The sequence below is a fragment of the Marmota flaviventris genome, chromosome 10, assembly GCF_047511675.1.
Source record: "Marmota flaviventris isolate mMarFla1 chromosome 10, mMarFla1.hap1, whole genome shotgun sequence".
Lineage (NCBI taxonomy): Eukaryota > Metazoa > Chordata > Mammalia > Rodentia > Sciuridae > Marmota > Marmota flaviventris.
In genome coordinates, this window is record NC_092507.1 from 5,466,944 (window position 1) to 5,487,755 (window position 20,812).

Below are 20,812 nucleotides of genomic sequence, written 5' to 3' on the forward strand. Positions count from 1 at the left end.
GAGCCCTTTCCCGCTGTTCCGTGTTGCAGCACCACCTCCACGGCCAGCTGGGCTGAACCAAAGGCTCCGGGAACAGGACTCTGAAGGATGAATGACTCAGAGACATCTCCAGAAGTGAGAAGGAGCAGCCAACCATCACCCGGCCAGGGAGGCCAGAGTAAGGGAGCCTACCTGCAGGGGCCGAAGGGATCCTCCATGACTAACAGAGCCCCGGGTGAGTCTAGCTGATCCCTGCACCTCTCTTACCGCTAAAACTCTGCCCTTTTCTACTCTAACTGCTCAAAATGGAGGCACATGCAGTGTGAGAGACCTCACAGAGCTTTCACTGAGCTTGTGCTATGACCTAAGCCTCCACGCAGAACGCAGAAACTTCCCCTCACACTGACAGGACTGAGCATGTGCTGTGACCCTCCCTCATCCACACACTGTCTCTGCACGACGCAATCAATCTCAACCCTGCTGTTTCCGTAAATAAAGCCCAGCCAACAGACGCCGCAGCTTCTCCCTGCACACCAAGCTAGTGTGCAGGGAAGTGGGGCCTCAGGAAGGGGATCTGAGACAGCCAACGCCACAAGCTCGGCAAGCCCTGCCAGCTTCAGTCTATGCCTGCGCCTCCAGACAACAGCAAGTTCTGTTTTGTCTATTTTTTTTTAAAGGAAATGGTGGTCTTAAATAGCAAGATTTCCAAGAAAGAATAGAAACAAAGGACATAAACAACTATGTGTAAGATTAATTAGCAGAAATATTCCAACACATTTAAAATCATAGTAGTAGCTACTTAAGAAAAGCAACTCCATACATCTCTCTTTGAAAATCTTCAACATTTGGAAAACAAACAAATATACCACGGTAAACCTATGGAGTGCATGGTACTGTCACACAGAAACAGACACAGTGTCTGGAGGGCATGACAAGAAGAGTAATTCCCAGTGACTCTGGAGGCCAAGACAGGAGGATCACAAATTTGAAGTCAGCCTCAACAACTTACCGAAGCCAAAAAAAACAACAACAACAACCCAAAACTGTACTGTATGCAAAGATTTAGATCTTCCTTAAAGAAGCTAAAAACTCTCAATACTAAATTAAAAGGTTCCCTAAAGTAACACTAGCCCAATCCAATATGGTTTGAAGACTGGCTTTCTCACAGTAAGAAGAGCAAGGAAAATTCAAGTTAAGAGTTCAAAGAACACCATGCCGCAAACACCTGAGCACCCCCGAACCATATTTGAGGACTGGGCTGGGGATGTAGCTCAGTGGTAGAGCACCTGCCTAGCACACATGAGGTCTGTGTTCAATTCCCTACACCACAAAATAAATAAATAAATTCATTAAGGTCTCTTCAGAAAGATTTCCAAATCCATAAGGTCATCCCCTCTTAATGTAGTGAGCATTAGGAAAGCACTCTCACTGTCTACACCAAAGTGGAGACATTTTTCTATTAAAACTCAGTTTAATTAAAAACACAGTGTATGCCCTCTCTCCCAATCTCCACCTCCCATAGACAGCAAACTGAGCTGTCCACCTTATAAAGAAACTCTACAGATAGACTTAGTTTCCACTTGCAACCTCAGAAATAATTTTATGTATTACTTAGTTAAAATTAAAAAAGAAAAAAAAAGGAAGATCATCAGTCTCCCCAGAAACCATAAAGAACAAGACAGGATGGAAAGGCAGTGTGAATTCTGTTTCCCAGAAATGTGAAGAAAAGTCAGCACCACAGAATCAAGTCCATGCCCACAGTCTCCTATCCATGCTCTGAACTAAGACCATGAGTCAATAAATCTTACTCTGCTCAAAACATGACTTGTAAAATACAAGTCATGCCAAATACACTTAAATAAGTTTTCCTTTTGACCCAATGCATGAAATAGGTTCTCCTCGTTGGTTTGTGAAGCATGTCTACAGAACGGGTTTAATAAGGAATAATCTAAAGAAAATTACTTTCTGAAAACAAAAGTAAAGGAATTAGAATGTGGCAGCCAAGTAATATAAATATGACCAGAAAGGAATTCCTCTCAGAAGGATCCATTAAAATAAAACAAAACAAAAAAAACCCTATCAAACCTTTTCACACAGAAAATGTTCATTGGGAGAAATCACTAGAAACTAATAATTTAATATATTCATCACTACTCCGAGAAACCATGGGAACGATTACATGAAGCACAGTAGAAAGTTACTTTACAGCAAGTCAAGCAAATTACATTTTCAAAATTGTATATTCCATCTCAATAGATACCTAGGAAACACCACAGGCACTTCATCAGAACCTCTGTTACACTGGGTCCCAGGAGTAACAGCCACTTAACATCAACATCCTCTTCACTGTCTTTCCTTACACTGGCATCTCACAGGTATTCTTTACAGGCCACCAAGACAAAGGCCCCTTTTTCCTGTCACCAGTGGCTCTCCAGACCTCCTCTCCTTCACATCCTGTCTCCCACAATTCCAACCACTCTCTACCTCCCCTAACCCTCTGGCAGTCCCCAGACTGGGAGCTCTTCTCAGGCAAAAACAATGTATATCTCATCTGTTTAGAGCCACCCAACAATTTTATTTTGTATCTCAACAAATACACTTGAAACACAAAATCAAAATCACCATTTTTTGGCAAAAATTTCATAACTCATAACTAATCATGAGGGAAAACATCAAACAAACTCAAATTAAAGATCATTTGGTAAAACTGGCTCCTACTCTTCAGAAAAGCCAATGTCATGAAAAATATAGAAAGGTAAGGAAACATCAGGAGAATAAAGACAGGCAAAGGCCAGTAAAGAGACACAGCAATGAAAAGGTGATGCAGGAAGGATCACAGGGGGAAAATTACTAAGAAGACCATTACTGGAAAAACTTGCAAAGTCTGAATATGGACCATGTGGTACTCCAGCAATGTTAACTTTCCTGATTTTAAGAACATTCTTCTTCTTGGAAATATATACTGAAGCATTTGGAGAAGAGAAGGCTGCTGTCTGAAGCTCACTCACAGACCATTCAGGAAAGAATAACAGTGTGTCAGCAGGGCATAGTGGTGCATGCTGTAGTCCCAGCCACTTTTGAGAGGCTGAGACGGGAGGATCACTCATACCAGAGGACAGTGCCAGCCTGGGCAATGCAGCAAGACCCCATCTCCAAACAACAACCAACGGAAAATACATAGAAAGTGATGAAGCAAAGATGGCAAACACAAAGATGAATATGGCAAGAAAAGATATAATAAAGTAAATGTGTAATGAAGTTGAAAAGGTAGTAAGAAAAAATATATAAGAAAAAAGGAAATAGGACAAAATGTTAACAAGTGGTGAGTGGGTAAAACATATATTCTATTCATGACTCTTCTTTATGTATATAAGATTCCAAATTCAAAATTTAAGTATATCTAAAGCAAACTAAAAAATACCTTTACAGGCCCTACACATCCGTATATCATGGCTTCTGCTGCACAGAAACACTGGGCAATGAGTGACTTGCCTAGCTACTTTTTGCCCATGGTGCTCTGGTTCCCAAGTTGAAGCCACCTAACACCCAGCTACCATGCAGTCCAAACTCAGAATACGGCAACAGCTCTCCTCCTCAGAGAATCTGAAGGAGCCCTAAACTTAGTGATCAGGAATCAAATACACCACTGTGTCCCTTTTATTCTTAAGTTCCAATTCTAGAAATGGGGCTATGTTTCCTCTAACCAAGCCTTACTTTACACAGAATGTATCTCAAACCCAGGGCCTCAGGAATGCCAAGCAAGTGCTCTATCATTGAGCTGCATCCCTAGGCCCCTACTGATACTCTGGAACATTAGATGTCTGTTTCCTGATGCTGACTACACTCTGGACCTCATTCCTGTACTGCTGTTCCTAATCATCATCCGCCTGCCCACAGGGACATGCATATATGCATCCAGGCTGCCCCCAAGTGTTTCTGTCTGTGGCCTATTTCTAGAGTCTTCCCAGAAGTCATGTGAACCCCAGATGCATCTATACCACTTCTGAATCCCACACATCCCTCCTTCCTCCCATTGACCCCACTGAACAACAGGTGAAGGATGCTTGCTTCTGAACAGAAGGGATGGGAACACCTAAGTAAGATGAATACACTGCACAGATAGGTTCTTTCTACAACTAAAAACATTTACACTATAAAAACTGATGGAAACATCACTTATCCACCATTAAGGGACCTTTTCCCAGGAATAGAAGACACACACCCAGGGGTATAGGAAAAAAGGCACTGGCCCATGGTGGAGTACTAGACCTGAGGAGAGGAGAAGGTAGGAAAAAGGACAGATGAGTTCAGCAAAATCAAAGTGCTAGCAAAGGTAAGATCATTTGCTATAAAAACTCCAAATCTATTTTTCAATAATTTTTCTTTCAATTTTGGTTCCGATTTTTCATTAAAAACTCCAAATATAAAAATTATATTATTTCACATTATCTTGTTTATATACTCAGTAAATATTGTTAGGTAGGTTTCACTATGGTCAATGAAGAAACTTAGCAAATGTTGCATATTTTGCAAAGGATTCTAGAATCAATATTCCAGACAGACTTGAGAATCCACGGTCCTCAGACTTCCTTGTGAACATTATCAACCAGAGGGTCAATGGTCTACCAAAGGTTTTTCAGAATTCCAAATTTTTTAGACTTTTACTTTTATGTGAATATATGACACAGTATGTAACACCCCAGGAATGTCTAAGCTATAACCAATATACTATCATATTTATATTTTTACCACAAAATTGGTGCACATTCACACGAAGTATACTAAATTAAAAACAGAAATAGCCTCAATTGGTTTCAGGCCAGGTTTGGTCACCAAACGAGTTGGGTGCTATATTTAGTATACAAAGTTTTAGATTTTCAGAGCTTTCAGATTTCAGAATGAAGAAATCATGGATAAGTATTATCATAGGTCCTCTATTATATTAATGATTAGCATTCTAAAGTAAAAATGAAATATAAATTTATACTTAATAATACTAAAGTAATTTTATGGCACTTATCAAGAAATCTACTATCCCCAAATTTTAAAGGCATAAACCACAATCACAGAGCAAAGAACAGTTGGTTTGATTCACACTATAGTACAGTTGGTTTGATTCACACTATAGTACATTAGTTCAACTAAGTAGTAATACAATCAGGATCAAAAGTTCAGAAAGACCAGGTCCCTGACAAGACACATCATTCAGGAATATAAAGACCAGATTAGGGGAGAAATAAAAGGGGAACTGAACTCTTGAGATTTTAAAAGGATCTATGAAAATGAATGTGAAAAAAAATTCAAAATTTTAGTGCTGATATACTAAATTACAGAAAAATACGTACATTAACTTTTAACTAGTATCCGAAAGTTTGTTCTGAGAAATAGTTCCATCTTAAAGTTCAGTTTCAACTGCTCACTTAGTGTTAAACTCCTGCATTATTAAAAGGGAAGGTAGCAGTCATCACTTCACAGTCACAGAATTCTTAGCCCTCAACTTCCAGTGGTCTTATTAATACATGTGCCATCTCAGAGGAGCATTTCACAGTAAAATAAATACATATATACATACACACACACACACACACACACAGCTTGACATTTCCTTTCCACATGAACTTCCACTTACCTAAATGGCACAGGGTGTCAAGGACTGGCACATAGCACTATGTAGCCAGGACTGCAACCCTAGTCCCACTCATTAAAGTGAGGAGGAAACTGCATCAGAAACCAGTTCATCACACAGCTTCATCCCTCACAAACTTGAAACCAAGTCAGAAGCAGGCAACTCCTACAAGAATACACACCCATTTATCCACAGCTGTTCAAAAGATCACAGGAATGTGTGTGATTTAACAAAGTATGAAAAGACTTTCTGCATTTCCTCCATCTGATTTATGTACAGCCCGATTCTTAGAATGCCCAGAGTGTGTATTCTTGCTAGGTGCCTGAGAGTGGCCTTGAACTTGCAATCTTCCAACCGCAGAGTCCCAACTCCCCAGATTAAAGACATGCACCAACCATGCCAGCACTGTACCAAATTTCTTTTTTTTTTTTTTTTTTAATATTTTTTAATATTTATTTTTCAGTTTTCGGTGGACACAACATCTTTATTTTTTTATTTTATTTTATGTGGTGCTGAGGATCGAACCCAGTGCCCCGCACATGCCAGGCGAGCGCGTTACCACTTGAGCCACATCTCCAGCCCTGTACCAAATTTCTATAAGGGCCTTGACTCTTGAACTGTGAGAAGTTTGATGTGCCTCAAACTTTATTTGTAAGTAAACATTCAAATATTTGCTGAATGTAATTCAACCAACATCTCTCAAGCACTTAAAATATACATAGCACAAGCGCAACGAGAGAATACAAGTGTAGAACTGAACAAACAGCAACTACAAATTTCAAAATATTGTGATTCAGGATGCAGACCTTATAAAAGTGCATAATTATGTTCTTTTTTTGTATACAGAGACAAACAATATGTTTCTACTGCATACCTAATCCACATTTTCAAAATTGAGGGATGGAAATATAGCCCAGTGATAGAGCACCTGGTTAGCATGCAGAAGGCCATGGGTTTGGCCCCCAGCACTCTCAGTGTCACCCCATATAAACACTACCTGATGAGAAATATCACCCTGAAAGACTGCAAGCAACACATAATGAAAAAAAAAATAGACATCTGTGTACCTCTCTAGCTTACAGAGAAAAGTTACATAGTGCTTTTAATAAGCGTTCAAGGAAAAGGGCTAGGGATGTACTCAGTGGTCAAGTATCTCAATTTCCAGTATAAAACAAAACAAAACAGATGTACAACTTAAACTAGTAAAAAAAATAAACTTGATTGTTATGAATTTTAGAGCTGAATATTTAAAAGACAAAAACTATTTTAGTTAATTGCTGATGCACTCTTAACTTGTGCAACATATTTATCACAGTTAAATAAGTATGGAATCACTAAAATAACGACGACCAAGTCAGGCACAGTGGCATATCCCTTATCCTACCTACTAAAGCAAGGGGATCACAAGTTGGAGGCCTGCCTCAGCAACTCAGCAAGATCCCGTCTCAAAACAAAAATAAAAGGACTAGGGAGGTAGCTCAAATGAACCCTAGTAAAAGGCTCCAGGGTTCAATCTCCAGCACCAAAATAATAACAATAACAAACAGCACTGACAACAACATGACAACCACCAACTCATTTGTCTCTATACAGAAACTCGCCTGGGCAACAGAATGACATGACAATGCACATATAAAATAAACATTTTGGGGCTGGGGCTATAGCTCAGTTGGTAGAGTGCTCACCTTGCATGCACAAGGCCCTGGGTTCAATCCTCAGCAACACACACACACACACACACACACACACACAAATAATAATAATAATAATTTTAAAAAAAACATTTCAAAATTTAAAAAGAAACTTCTGAAATATTTCCATCAACCAGTTTTTTTTTTTTTTAAATCATTAGACTGTGGCCTTCTTTTGAAAACAAAAAGCTCAAGCTTCACTGTATTATAAAGAAAAAAATAAGTATTCTTAAGAGGTAAGCAAAAATAGATGAGCATAATCCTCCTACTCTCACAGCTGCTGTCTAAGAGAGGAAGAGATAGAAAACCAGTGTATACTATGCCCCAATGATGCTCTGTGCAGCCTTGTGCAATCACAATGAAACATGCTCCCTTTAATCAACTCTTCAGTGACTGTCCTAAGAATACTCTAAATTTTGTATATCATTTCTCAACATCTTCTAGAAAAAGTTTTCACTAAAATAATATTTGTTTTGCAATTATATCCAATGGATAATAAAGTAAAATTCCTTGAGCCAAGCTAAATCTTTTATTTCTTTCTAAATCTTCACATTTGCAAACAGGTCTTGGGTATCCAGAGCATGAATTATTTGACCACCTGCTAATACCCTCCACCTTTTCCCCAACCCAATTCCCAGTACTGGGAATTGAACCCATAGCCTCCTACTTGCTAGGCAAGTGCTCTAACATTGAGCTACACATTCAGACCCTTTGTTATTTATTTTGAGATACGATCTTGCTGAATTGCTCAGGCTAGACTCTTATTTGCCATCTTCTTGCCTCACGGGGTGCATAATCATGCCCAGGTCTTTTTAAAAAAAAAAAAACCTTAATAAATCATATAGTCACATAATTTTTCCAGGGCACATGTATAAACACACTCTTATGCTATGTGAAGAGTATTACAGACATAAACCAAAAATTCTTTTTGTGAAATTATTTTGACCCTATTGCTTTTTATTTAACAAGTCATAATTCTTTTACATAGATCTTAACAAAATAGTTTGGAACAGGAAGTTTCTGTTTTGTAAGAGTAGTCTCACCAAAGATACTTACTTCAGTGAGTGTTCCTGGGATTTTTATTACGAAGAATGAACAAAACAAATGAGTTACCAACAAACAAAACAAATGAGTTAACACACATGCCAGGCAAGTGTGTTACCGCTGAGCCATAGCCCCAGCCCTCAACTACATTTTTTAATCCCACCCAGGTAACACCCAAATTTTTCCATCTTCCCTTTCCCTAACAAAACTAAAGAAAAAGCAACAAGCTGATTTAGGTGCCAAAGACATTAAATATTAAATACATAGTTTACATTCAGGTGTATAAACACACACATGCATGTTCTCTCTCTCTCTCTCTCTCTCTCTCTCTCTCACACACACACACACACACACACACACACACACAAGTGAGAAAAGGAAAAAAGTTCTCACTGAGTGGACACAAGTGACTCACTTACCTTGTCTCAGGGTTGTAGCCTAATATGTAGAAAAATGAGTCCACTCGGGCTTTAAACTCTCTAGCAGCAAATATGTCAGAAAAATGGGAGATGTTACACTTCCCTCTGGGGGGAAAAAGACAAAAAATACATTAGTAATACCCTCTTTTTTTTTGGTACCGGGGATTGAACTCAGGGGCACTCAACCTGCGCCACATCCCCAGCCCTATTTTGTATTTTATTTAGAGACAGGGTCTCACTGAGTTGCTTGGTGCCTCATTAAATAGCTGAAGCTGGCTTTGAACTCGCAATCCTCCTGCCTCAGCCTCCCAGGTGGCTGGGATTGAGAAGCCACCACGTCCAGCTCCTCAATTGGCTTGCAAATCAAAATGCTACTGGAGAAATAGAGAAGAAAACAAATGACTAAATTCATGGTACCTGTTGAATAAGGTTACAAATTCCATATTTTTCTTATTTCAAGACTTCTTCAATATACAACTTTTTAACTCAGGTGTTTTTATTTCATCATGTGGGCAATAAAGTCAAAATTAATAAACTGAAGACAGGACTGTGATAAAAGAATATTAAGCAAATTAGAAACGAATGGGGGAGGATTAAGACCATAGGGAAAATATGGACGGAAAGTTCAGTCTAAAAACCTTTCTAAATCATCAAAGCAAAATAGGCCTTTTCTTAATGCTACATATTAAACTGTTAAAGCTAAAATGCATATCAGACATTCCTTTGCAATATAGCTTCAGGCCAGTATTTTTCTTCTTCTTTAACATGCAAGAAATAAACTTACTTAGAAATTAAAACATAAATTTGAACTTTTTTACATAAAGATGGGCTCCAGTATGTAAACAGTTCCCCTCAAATGTTCAGGTAAAGTTAACTGACTCTAGGTTGGAAATCACTATCCCACAGAAATATTGCAATAAACAGCAGTAAGCTTTCTAGTTTCAACTGACAACAAAAGTCAAACCACCTTGTAGCTAAAAACTATAATATGACAGAATCGTTTAAGCATGTTTTAGGTACCAAGAACCCAACTCAAAGATACTAGAAACATTAAACCATGCAGCAGGGCCCAGCCTTTCACTAACAGACAGACACACATATCACACACACACCCACACACACACACACACACGCACGCACGCGCGTAATATAAAGGTTTCCAAGGAGGCAGATGATTGAAAGAACTTGAACTCACTTGGTGGTCACAGAAGGTAACTTTAATGTCAAGTGGAAGCCAAAGCCTGTGATGCAATTAGATGGAAATCAGAGGATCAAAAAACCCTGTTTCACATCAACAACATCTAAAGCAAGCCTCCAGGATTTCCCATCCTGTCCCCCCCTCCCATGCTCACCCCAACCCCCAACCCCAGCAGGCTGTCTACAGAGTCTAGAATCCACTCCATATGCACCTTAACAACGGACTCAACAGCTAGGGAGAAAAAGTGGCAGAGGGATACCAGAGGGGGTACCTTCATTTCCTACAAAGAAATTTTAAAACTCTTCCTTTCCCCAAGGACTTAATTATGACCAAAGCCTCAGTAATGAACAGAGGCTAAGAATGGCTCAAACCACCTCCATTTTTTAAATTAAATAATGACATTGTTGGCTTATTAAAGTTCCTTTAACTACAGAGGAGAAAACAATTCAGGGTGACTAGGCACTTAGAATTTGATAAAATTTAGAGGAAATGAATTTTAAATTTTACTTAATCTTAATCAATGTAAATTTAAATAGCCACACATAGCTGGTGCTCCTACCGAACAGCACAGATTTATAGAACATTTCCGTCACCCAGGAATTTTTACTGGAAGCACTGTAACATTCCTACTGTAAGTAGATATCAAGAGTCAATTCAAAGAATACACAAAGCAGATGTCAGCTTTCCAGGCCCAGAACCTATCCTCTGATTTTTAAATAAAGCTAACATAAGCTTCTGGAAAAGCAGCAGCAAGTAAGGTCACTGAGCTGGAATAGTGAGCTCACCCTGAGACCAGCTACCCATCCATCAAAAGTGATTTAGACACTGGAGCTTAGAGGAGGCAAATAAAGTCCTTTCTCAGTTAAACACGATAATTACACCTATTATACCTACCTTGAACAATACTAAGACAATCACAGAGAGAAAGTCTATGAGCCCAGTGGTGCATGCCTGTAACCCCAGGTCTGGAGGCTGAGGCAGGAAGAGGGTGAGTTCAAGGCCAGCCTCAGCAATGGCAAGGCACTAAGCAATTCAGTGAAACCCTGTCTCTAAATTAAATACAAAATAGGGCTGGGGACGTGGTTCAGTGGTCGAGTGCCCCAAGTTCAATCCCCGGTACTCCCCCACAAAAAAAGAAAGTCTATGAAACTCTACATACTACGATGCTATGAAGAATAAGTTATTATTACCATCACTGTTCAATATCAAAGAAAACAATTCTTATTTTATTATTCTTTTGATTTTTCACCTGGAGTAATTAATTAAACAAATAAGAATCCCAGCAACATACAATTCTAAACATAGGTACTACAAATCAAACAAGTTTAGGGCAGAGTTTATCAATTTCAGTGTTGCTGACTAATACTGTCAGGGGCACTCCCATGAATACTAGGACATTTAGCTACACCCCTGGGTCCCCCACCCAGAAGCATAATCACATACATTTTTTTTTTTTAAGTTGTAGGTGGGCCCAATACCTTTATTTTCTTTATTTTTATGTGGTGCTGAGGATCGAATCACACATGGCAGGCAAGCGCTCCACCACTGAACCACAACCCTAGCCCCTCACATACATATTTTAACAATCAAAAATGTCTCAAGACATTGTCAAATGTTTCCTGGGGAGGGCAAAATAACTAGCTAGGAAAAGTCAAACATTAGGAATTGAAGCATGTCATCTGATAAATGGCTATGAAACTGCAACCAATGGGGTTTTTCTCTACCATTATGTCCTCTATTTGCTTACTGTTTGTGTCTTGAATGTTTCTGCTCTTTGTATGTTTACTTTATATCCTGCAACTCAACTGAATTCTTTCATTATTATATTATATAGGTTTGTTTTGATTTTGGTTTTGGTTTTTGGTTTGGTTGTTTTGTTTTGTTTCTGAGACAGGGTCTCACAATATTGCTCAAGCAGGTGTAGATTTGCGGGCTTAAGTGATTCTTCCTTCTCAGCCGCCACACCAGGTTCACAGTTTCACCATTCATTCTTTAAGTCTTTCCAAGTATGCTATTTGCAAAGAAACACAGTTTTACTTCTTCTTTACCTTTCTTATGCTTCTAACTGCACTATACCTCTGGTACAATACAGAAAGTAATAAAAAGAGTAAACACTGTTATTTAGTTTCTGATCTCACTGGAAATCTCTTACGTGTTCCCATTAATTATGATACTAGCTTTAATCAAATCAAAACCCTAGCTTTGGAGAAAATCATATGATTTCTTCCCTAAGATATATTCTTATGGCATAGGATATTCAGAGTCTGTGACACTGAACCAATATGCTCTCTTTGAAAAAATTCCAGTTGTTCATATATGTATTTTTATTTTTATTTATTATTTTTTTTAATATTTATTTTTCAGTTTTCCGTGGACACAACATCTTTATTTTATTTTTTATGTGGTGCTGAGGATCGAACCCAGCGTCCTGCACATGCCAGGCGAGTGCGTCACCGCTTGAGCCACATCCCCAGCCCATATATATGTATTTTTAAATGAGACATTAGAATTTTTAAAAACAGGATTTGATTAATTACCTCTAATGCCATTTCCCCTTTAATTTCTCCTTTTATCTTTATTCCCCTTATTATACTTTTCTCTTACTGCTGTTATTTAGAACAGCTTTATTCACAGTACCTGAAAAAGAACTCAAGTGTCCATCCACATGAAAATAAAAACAAATGGTGGGTTGGGATGTAACTCAGTGGCAAAGTGCCTGCTTCATATCACCTTTCTGGAGAGCAATGCAAACATTTAGAAATATGTGCATAGGTGTGCATGTAGTATAGGTACCATTTTAAACTTTGCATTTTGTTTTTCACTCCTGAGTCCTCTTCTCTATCAAAAGCAGGATATAACTTAAATGTTGTTTCATGGAATGGATAAGGTGGGACTGTTAAGAGAAAACTGCTCCCCCCACCTTGCTGAAACATCTGTCCCAGAGGTTATAAGGTTCTGCCTTCTCCCCACCTAAAGCAATGCTTCACTGTCAACAGCAACATAACTAAAGACAGGGAAGCCCTTCAAACCAGTACCCTGACATTCACCAGTACAGAAGGTGCCCTAGGTACTGTGCTATTGGAGGAGTCCTCTGGCAGGCAGAGCGGGCCATGTGACAATGAAGGACATGAAGATAATTTCACCATGCAAGGAGGCAGTGCAAATGGGAACAATGACCTAGATATTCACTCCCACAAGCCACCAATAATTAAGAGTTTTCGAACATCCTAGCACAGGCGAACCCCCAAAAAACTTGTGAAGAACATGCCAGCACACACGGAATGCTCATGGTAGAGGTATTTCTGTACTCTTACCTGACCATGAAAACAAATAAGGAAAAATACTGAGGAAATCACTATCTTGTCTAGATATCCTGAGCCACTGGGATTAGAAACAGGTACAGAATTTTTAAAAAATTTATTTCCTCAGTTTTGCATTCTTCCTTGTAGTCCTCCTGTGGGGTACTTTTTTCAGAATCCCATCTTGATTTATATTTACTGTTTTTGAGCACATACTTGGCATAGTTTTCCTAAAGCTTGCTCTAAGTATAACAATGTATACACATAACTTGTAACATCCACTAGTATCCATTCTTATCAGTTCTAGAAATCTCCCTTCTGCCTTCTCACTTTTCAAATATAATTGACTTATGCATCTGCTCTACACACATTCAGCAAAAAACACTGCATTGTTTTGACTCCATTGTTGTTTTTATAATTTAATCTTGGAATTTCATTCATTTAAAATTTTTTCAATTTTTTTGATGTGTTTGATGCAAATAATTTCCCTCTGATCACCGCTGTATTCAATACAACATTAAGTTTTTTAACTTCCTTAATTTCAGCTTGTATTTCCTCTTACACCCAGGAGCTACTGGAAAATTTCCAGGTGAAACAGTCTTGCTCATAGTAAATAAACTATAGGCTCATTGCATTATTACCAGATATTTTCTCTATTGTACTGCAGAAAAAAGAATGTACATTGTCTATTATTAAGGGTTAATATATTAATATATGTCTGAGATAAGTGCTTAAGAAGAAAGTAATCAAAATGTGTAATATCCTATATGAAGAAAAATTTCAAACATTCCTAGAAGGCACAAAAGTCAGCGGGACTTACGGAAAAACACAATTTGCTCTTAAATAGGAAAACCAAACACCGCACCTCTCCATAACCTCATTAATAAACTGAATACAATCCCACCACTAATGCTAACACACTATTATGGACTGCAATAACACTAAGGATCACATGGAAAAACAAATAACTAAACAACAGGGGAACTAACTATATCAGATATTAAATCATACTATAAGGCTTCTTTAGTTAAAGGAATATAGTGCAAGCATATAAATAGACAATGGAATAATAAAACAAAAAAGAAAAAGGAAAGAAAAAAAATCCAGATTATATATGGAAAATAATTCAGACAGAGCTGGTATTTCAATCTATTAGGCTAAAGACAAATAAGTGGATGTGGTGGCACACGCCTGTAATCCCAATGACTTCAGAGGCTGAGGCAGGAGTTATTGCAGGTGCGAGGCCAGCCTCAGAAACTTACAGAGGCTCTAAGCAACTGAGTGAAACCCTGTTGCAAAATTAAAAATTAAAAAGGCTGGGGATGTGGCTCAGTGGTAGGGTATGTCTGGGTTCAATTCCCAGTATGGGAAAAAAATTAAAAATAAACTTGACTAATGGTGCTGGGACAACTGAGTACAATTCTTCCTTAAATATGTTATAGGAAAAAACTTTAAATATGGCTTAAATTCCGGAGGCATTCATAAAAGAAAAGACTATTCATCTGATTAAATAAAAGTGTTGTTCATTAAAAAAAAAAAACCTAATCAAAATCAAAAGAAAACTGGCGCTTGTTGAAGAAAATGTGTCATATATATAACATACACCAGACATATAAAGAACTTTTTAAAAATGAAAGACAAAAACCCAACAGAAAAGACTGATCATATTCAAAATCACTGTGAAATAAAGTAAAACAAAACTACCAATACACTTCTAACCTGATAGACAGTAGTGTATATAAGTGTTTAAGCCAGGTCGCCAGCCGTCAGCTCCCCCGCCCCCGCCCCCCGCTTTTTTTTTTTTAATTTGAGACCCTAAGTTGCATAGGGCCTCACTACCATGCTGAGGCTGGTCTTTGAACTTGTGATCCTCCTGCTTCAGCCTCCTAAGTCATTAGGATTACAATCATGTGATGCTAGATCTGGTGTAAAATTTTTTTAAATAAAACGAATGTTGAAAAAATAAGCAGTTTTGTACATCATCAGAGGAAATGCAAATTGGTACATACCTTCTGGTGAGAAATTTGGTAATAGTTAACAAACCACATATACATAAACCATTCCACACAGCAATCCCACTACTATAAAATTTACCCTGAAGATATGCACAGTCAATAAGAAAATATGTTTGCACGGAATATTCACTGAAGCATCACTTACATCGGCAAAATTTACAAACCACCTAAATACCTATACACAGGAAAACAAAGGAATAAACCATCAGAAATCCATCTCATGTAAGGAGTACTGTACATGTTAGAATGAGTGAGATCTCTACGAACTGATATGAGCAATTCCCAAAACATACTGTCAAAGTGAACAATGCAAAGGACAAAGGATTTCAATAGCATTTTGCCCTTTATGAGAGAGGGGATCCTAAGAAAATGTATTTGCACATCTGGGAAAAGAAAATGCAGAAAAGATAAACCAGGGAGTAAATTACTCAGCTCCTGCTACATAGTCTGACCCTCAAAGGCCCTTGTGTGAAAGCCCTGGTCCCTAAGACAGCACTAGGGACCAGGGAAGTGATGCATGCTATCTTTGAAAGGAGGAGGGCTACTGGGAGCCCGGCCCCTTTTTCTTTTTTGGTACCAGGGACCCACTGAGCCACATCCCCAGCTCAGACACACTATTTCTGTAGTATTCTTGCAAAAAATGTGTTATCTTCAATGCAATTGTGTGAAAACACCAATTTGTCTTAAACTGAGGAATGTGTGGCAAAATAATTAATCCATACTCTTTACTTAAAAAGTATCAAGGTTGGCCAGGTATGGCAGCACAAACCTGTAATCCCAGTGGCTTGGGAGGCAAGAGTATCAAAAGTTAAAAGCCAACCTCAGCAATTTGGCGGGGCCCTAAGCAACTCAGTGAGACCCTGTCTCTAAATAAAATACAAAAAACGGCTTGGGATGTGGCTCATTGGTTAAGTACTCCAGAGTTCAATCCCCAGTACAGGAAAAAAAAAAAAAAATCAAGATTATATCATGACAGACAAGAATGAACTAGGGAATCATTACAGAATGCAGAGCAATGTGGGATGCCAAATATGACCCCAAGACAAGAACAACAACAAAAAGCATACTGTTGAAATTGAAAGAAAATCCTTAGTTCAATGGGTTGCATTAAAGTCAGTTCCCTGGTTCTCATCATTGCACCATAATTAAAAGAAGATGCTCCCATTGTGAGAGTTTAAGAGAGAATACATGAAAAAGTCAGTACTTGTACCTTTTCTTTGTGTCAAAAAGTAGCTCCAAATATTTTTTTTAATGACTCTGAAGTATCCAAGGACATACAGAGTATCTTTTTCATGTTCCCAGCACCTGACAGATAACCCTCAATTGGCCAGTAGGACAATAAGGTGGTTAAATAATGAATGGATAAATGAACTGACAGAACAGAATGTGGTAACAGTGAAGCACTAAGCATGTGAAGACAACACAGTGAAAATTATTTCGCATAAACAGGGTGTGGTGGCACACGCCTGTAATCCCAGTGGCTTGGGACGCTGAGACAGGAGAATTGCGAGTTCAAAGCCAGCCTCAGCAACTGCAAGGCACTAAACAACTCAGTAAGATCCTGTCTCTAAATAAAACTACAAAACAGAGCTGGGGATGTGGCCCAGTGGTTGAGTGCTCCCGAGTTCAATTCCTGTTACCAAAAAAAAAAAAAAAAAAAAAATCGCATATAAAACAACTGTAGAGTAAAGCCAGAAAATAAGTCCTAAGCTACAAAACTAAGAGCTTGGTGACACCATGAAACTCCTAAGAACTCACAGGAACTAAAGTACATTTTTAACAGGCAAAAAAATGGTTGAAGAATAGTCCACAGATGTAATTAATCTGTTTAAATTCCTAAATATACACAAATTTTAAGGGATTGTATATATGTAATACATATATAATATACATAATGCATAATATATAATATTATGATAAATGTGGGTTTAATATAGATAAGGTATTTATAATATTATGATAAACGTAGGTTTAATATAGATAAGGTATTTATATATATTTATATGTATTTGGGACACACGCACACATATATATTTTTCCTATTTGCCCATAACAAGATAGGAGATGAATTAATTCAGGATTTAATAAGGAGATTAGAAACCCAAAATAGTTTTTTAGGGTGTCTTGGCCCTGGGCTTCTAGAAAACTCACCCTAAGACATCTTCCTATTGTATGAATCACAGGTAAGGTGATTACTTGTAGCCTGACCTACCCTAGGACTTCTTCCTCCTGGCTACTTGAAGTAGGCAGCACATAATCAGAAAGCTGGAAAGCAGCCTGCCACCCACAAGCCACTGCTGATCTCCTGTACTGTCTGTCCACACAACCAATACTTAAGAATGCACTGGAAGAAGCAGATAGTAAACCTGAGGCTAAAAAGTTTTAGTCCCACTGCAAAGCAACTGTCTCAGATCCCTGGATCACCAACAAAACATTATCCACAGGGGGAAATTAGTGACATGGCAAACAAACTGCAAGTTTTGAGGTTTGTCTGTCCATTTTCGGAGAATCTCCAGATGACATCATCTGGAGACATACCTAAAGTAATCTGAAAACTCACTGAACCCATCCAACATCCAACAGGTCACCAAAAAACAAAATCAGTGGATGCTGAGTTCTCACATCTTCACTAACTCAGCACAAAATTAATTTCACTTTTAATTTTCTTCCTTTTACACTTTCACAAACCCAGATTCAATGAGCAGAGTACTGTGAAAGAGAATACTAAGAGAGTTTCTGAGTATGAGCTGCTCTGTGAGGGGCCTCCACACACCTGATGCAGTGAGTATTGAATCAGAAGGTATGTGTTTGGTTCAGGATGCTGTGACTCAGACATGCCACCTTAAACAGGTTTATCAAAATGATAATTCAAAGGTTAACAAACTTTACACTGGTCACAAAGCTATGTGGTTGAGTCACAATTCAAACTAAAGTCTTCTAATTTCAATCAAGCATTTTTTTCCCCCATTACACCACAAGATTGGCCAAAAATACTTACCTGGGAATAAGTAGAACATAAGAAATATTCTACTCAAGATGCTAGCTTTGTGGCTGAGGTTGTAGCTCAGTGGTAAAGTGCTTGGCTAGCATGTGTGAAGCACTGAATTAGATCCTTAGCACCACATAAAAATAAGCAAATAAAAGCATTCTGTCCACCTACATCTACAAAAAAAAAAAAAAATTTTTTTTTTTTTTAATGCTAGCTTTACTAATGGTAGCTACTGGTAAGTGTAGTGTAATGAACTATGAAAGTAAGCAGCTGTAGGAACTTTGCTGAAAGGTAGATGAGGGCCAGCTCAGGCTGCCTCATCACATATCACTACAACCACAGAGGTCCACAGTCACTTCTAGAAATGAATACGTAAGAATGCACTGGAAGAAGCGGATAGTTTAGTTTTGGTAAGGAAAAGCTTTAGCCTCACAATTCACATAGAGGATACAAAGGAATTTTGTTTTCCTTTTGATGATGATGACTAAAGGAAAAAGCTTTCACTCCTCCTTTATAACCCAACTTTAGTAAGAACTTGAAAGAAAAAGGTGTACCTGTTACCTCCCCAGTGAATGGAATGGCCAGAGCCCCTCAAGAGTTACTCTGAGCCCAAATAAATCCATAGAACTGAGCCTCTGACACTTGAAGAGAAGGGTGATCAGCCCAGTGTTACCAACCTTTTCCTTTGTCCTTGTGGTTTCCCCATTACATTCCTTCCACCCCTTATGTGTGTCCACACACTACTTATTTATTTTTGGCAGTATTGGTTTATATGTGTGTGAAGAAAGAAAGAACTAATTTTTGTGAGTAAACTGTGAAAAGCAAAATTGGGGGCTGGAGATGTGGCTCAAGCAGTAGCGCGCTCGCATGGCATGCGTGCGGCCCGGGGTTCAACCCTCAGCACCACATATAAACAGAGATGTTGTGTCTGCAGAGAACTAAAAATAAATAAATAAATATTTTTTAAAAAAAAGCAAAATTGGGGAAAAAAAGGTTGAATCTTAATACTCAAATCACCCCCAACACAGGTTTAAGTTAAAGTAATCTAACCTTGGTGAGGAGAAAAGGGATGACAGACATTCCTGGGGGTGTTGCCATTCCATTCTGTTTTCTTGGAGGGGAGGTGAAGGGCCAGCCAAAGCTCCTCTCATGGGGAGCACACTACTGCTGAAAAAGTGATGGAATTGCCATGCAGCAGTAAGAACCAAGTGTGAGGAACAGATGCCAGTCAAGCCCACGCATCAACAAGTATTACTAAGAATCTACTAGCCAGATTGTTCAGTACCTTATCACCTTTCTATCTGGAAAAAAAATCCAGTTGAGGAGCTGGAGTTGTGGCTCAGTGGTAGAGTGCTCGCCACACATGTGTGAGGCCTGGGTTCCATCCTCAGCGCCACATAAAAATAAATAAATTAAATAAAGGTATCATGTCCATCAATAACTAAAAAAAAAAAAAAAATTTGTTTTTTTAATCCAGTTGACAAAGTGGCAAAGAGAGGCTTTCTTTTGAAGGTAACAAAACAAGATGAAAATTTTATAACAGAGCTACCACTTTTCATGACAACTTCAAAGAAAGTGCCACAGGAAGGGGGGAAAAAAATCAAACCCAGGAAAAAGAATCTCTAGTGTCTGCTGCAGTGGGCCAATGTAAGGACAGTGCTTCCATTACAGATATTCAGAAGGTATCTGAGTGTAAACCTACTTAGAATAAATTTATCTGGATCCAGCTGGAATTAGATGAGATAAATGGCTCTTCTAAAAATGCTACAATAAAATGAATATTACTCTACAAATCTGACCAGCATTGATAAATACTCATATGTATCCATTTTATGCAATTATGTCAAAATAGGTTGAATAGTAAGAGTTACATATCTAAATCCCTTAACATCATTTACCTCAGGAAGGGAGGGGAGGGGAGGGGAGGGGAGGGGAGGGGAGGGGAGGGGAGGGGAGGGGAGGGCCAGATAAGAGCTTTGTTACCTATCTTTGCTAACAATCTAACTGTTCCATCAATCAAGCCAACCTTCTATTAACTTGCTTTGTTCAGCAAACAGGCTTAAGAATGGAAAGCTACCTCCCAAAGAAATAAAAAAGCTTGTACGGATTTAGAAAAAGTTCAGAAACCACCACAGGAATTCTCTAAACATATTAATCTAAAGTCCTGTTAGAAGTCAAATCTAACTACAACTACTCCTTCCCCTATCACAAGGGTCAGCAAACTGCTGGCCAGCAAGCAAAGTCTGGCCTACCACCTGTTTTCATATGGTGTGAAAGAATAGTTTTCACATTTCTAAATGGCTGAAAAAAGCAATCAAAGAAACATGGTATTTCCTGATGTGAAAAATTAAATGAAACTCAAATTTTAGTGTCCATAAATATAGTTTTATTGGAATATTGCCACCTCATTTATGCGGATATTGCTTATGGCTTTTGTGCTAGAATAGCTGAGCTGAATAGCTGAGACAGAGGCCATGTGAAATATATCTGGTCCCAAAAGTTTGCCAGAATCTGCCCTAATTTGCCTTGAAGTAACTGGCCTTAACTGTGTA

The 20,812-nt window shown here is 38.4% G+C and overlaps 1 protein-coding gene across 5 annotated transcripts in view; it reads right to left on the reverse strand.

Moving 5' to 3' along the window:
• The window catches only part of Rere (arginine-glutamic acid dipeptide repeats), a 396,954-nt gene that overhangs the window by 150,463 nt on the left and 225,679 nt on the right, over nucleotides 1–20,812 (reverse strand). For 3 of the 5 annotated variants that reach the window (XM_071617313.1, XM_071617315.1, XM_027947554.2), the window contains one exon: nucleotides 8,760–8,864. The exons of 1 other annotated variant lie outside the window; for it this stretch is intronic. In XM_071617313.1, coding sequence (XP_071473414.1) covers nucleotides 8,760–8,864 — 105 coding nt within the window. Of the gene's footprint in view, nucleotides 1–171; nucleotides 390–8,759; nucleotides 8,865–20,812 lie in introns of those variants that run through there. One more of the 5 variants, XM_027947555.2, reaches the window with a different exon arrangement.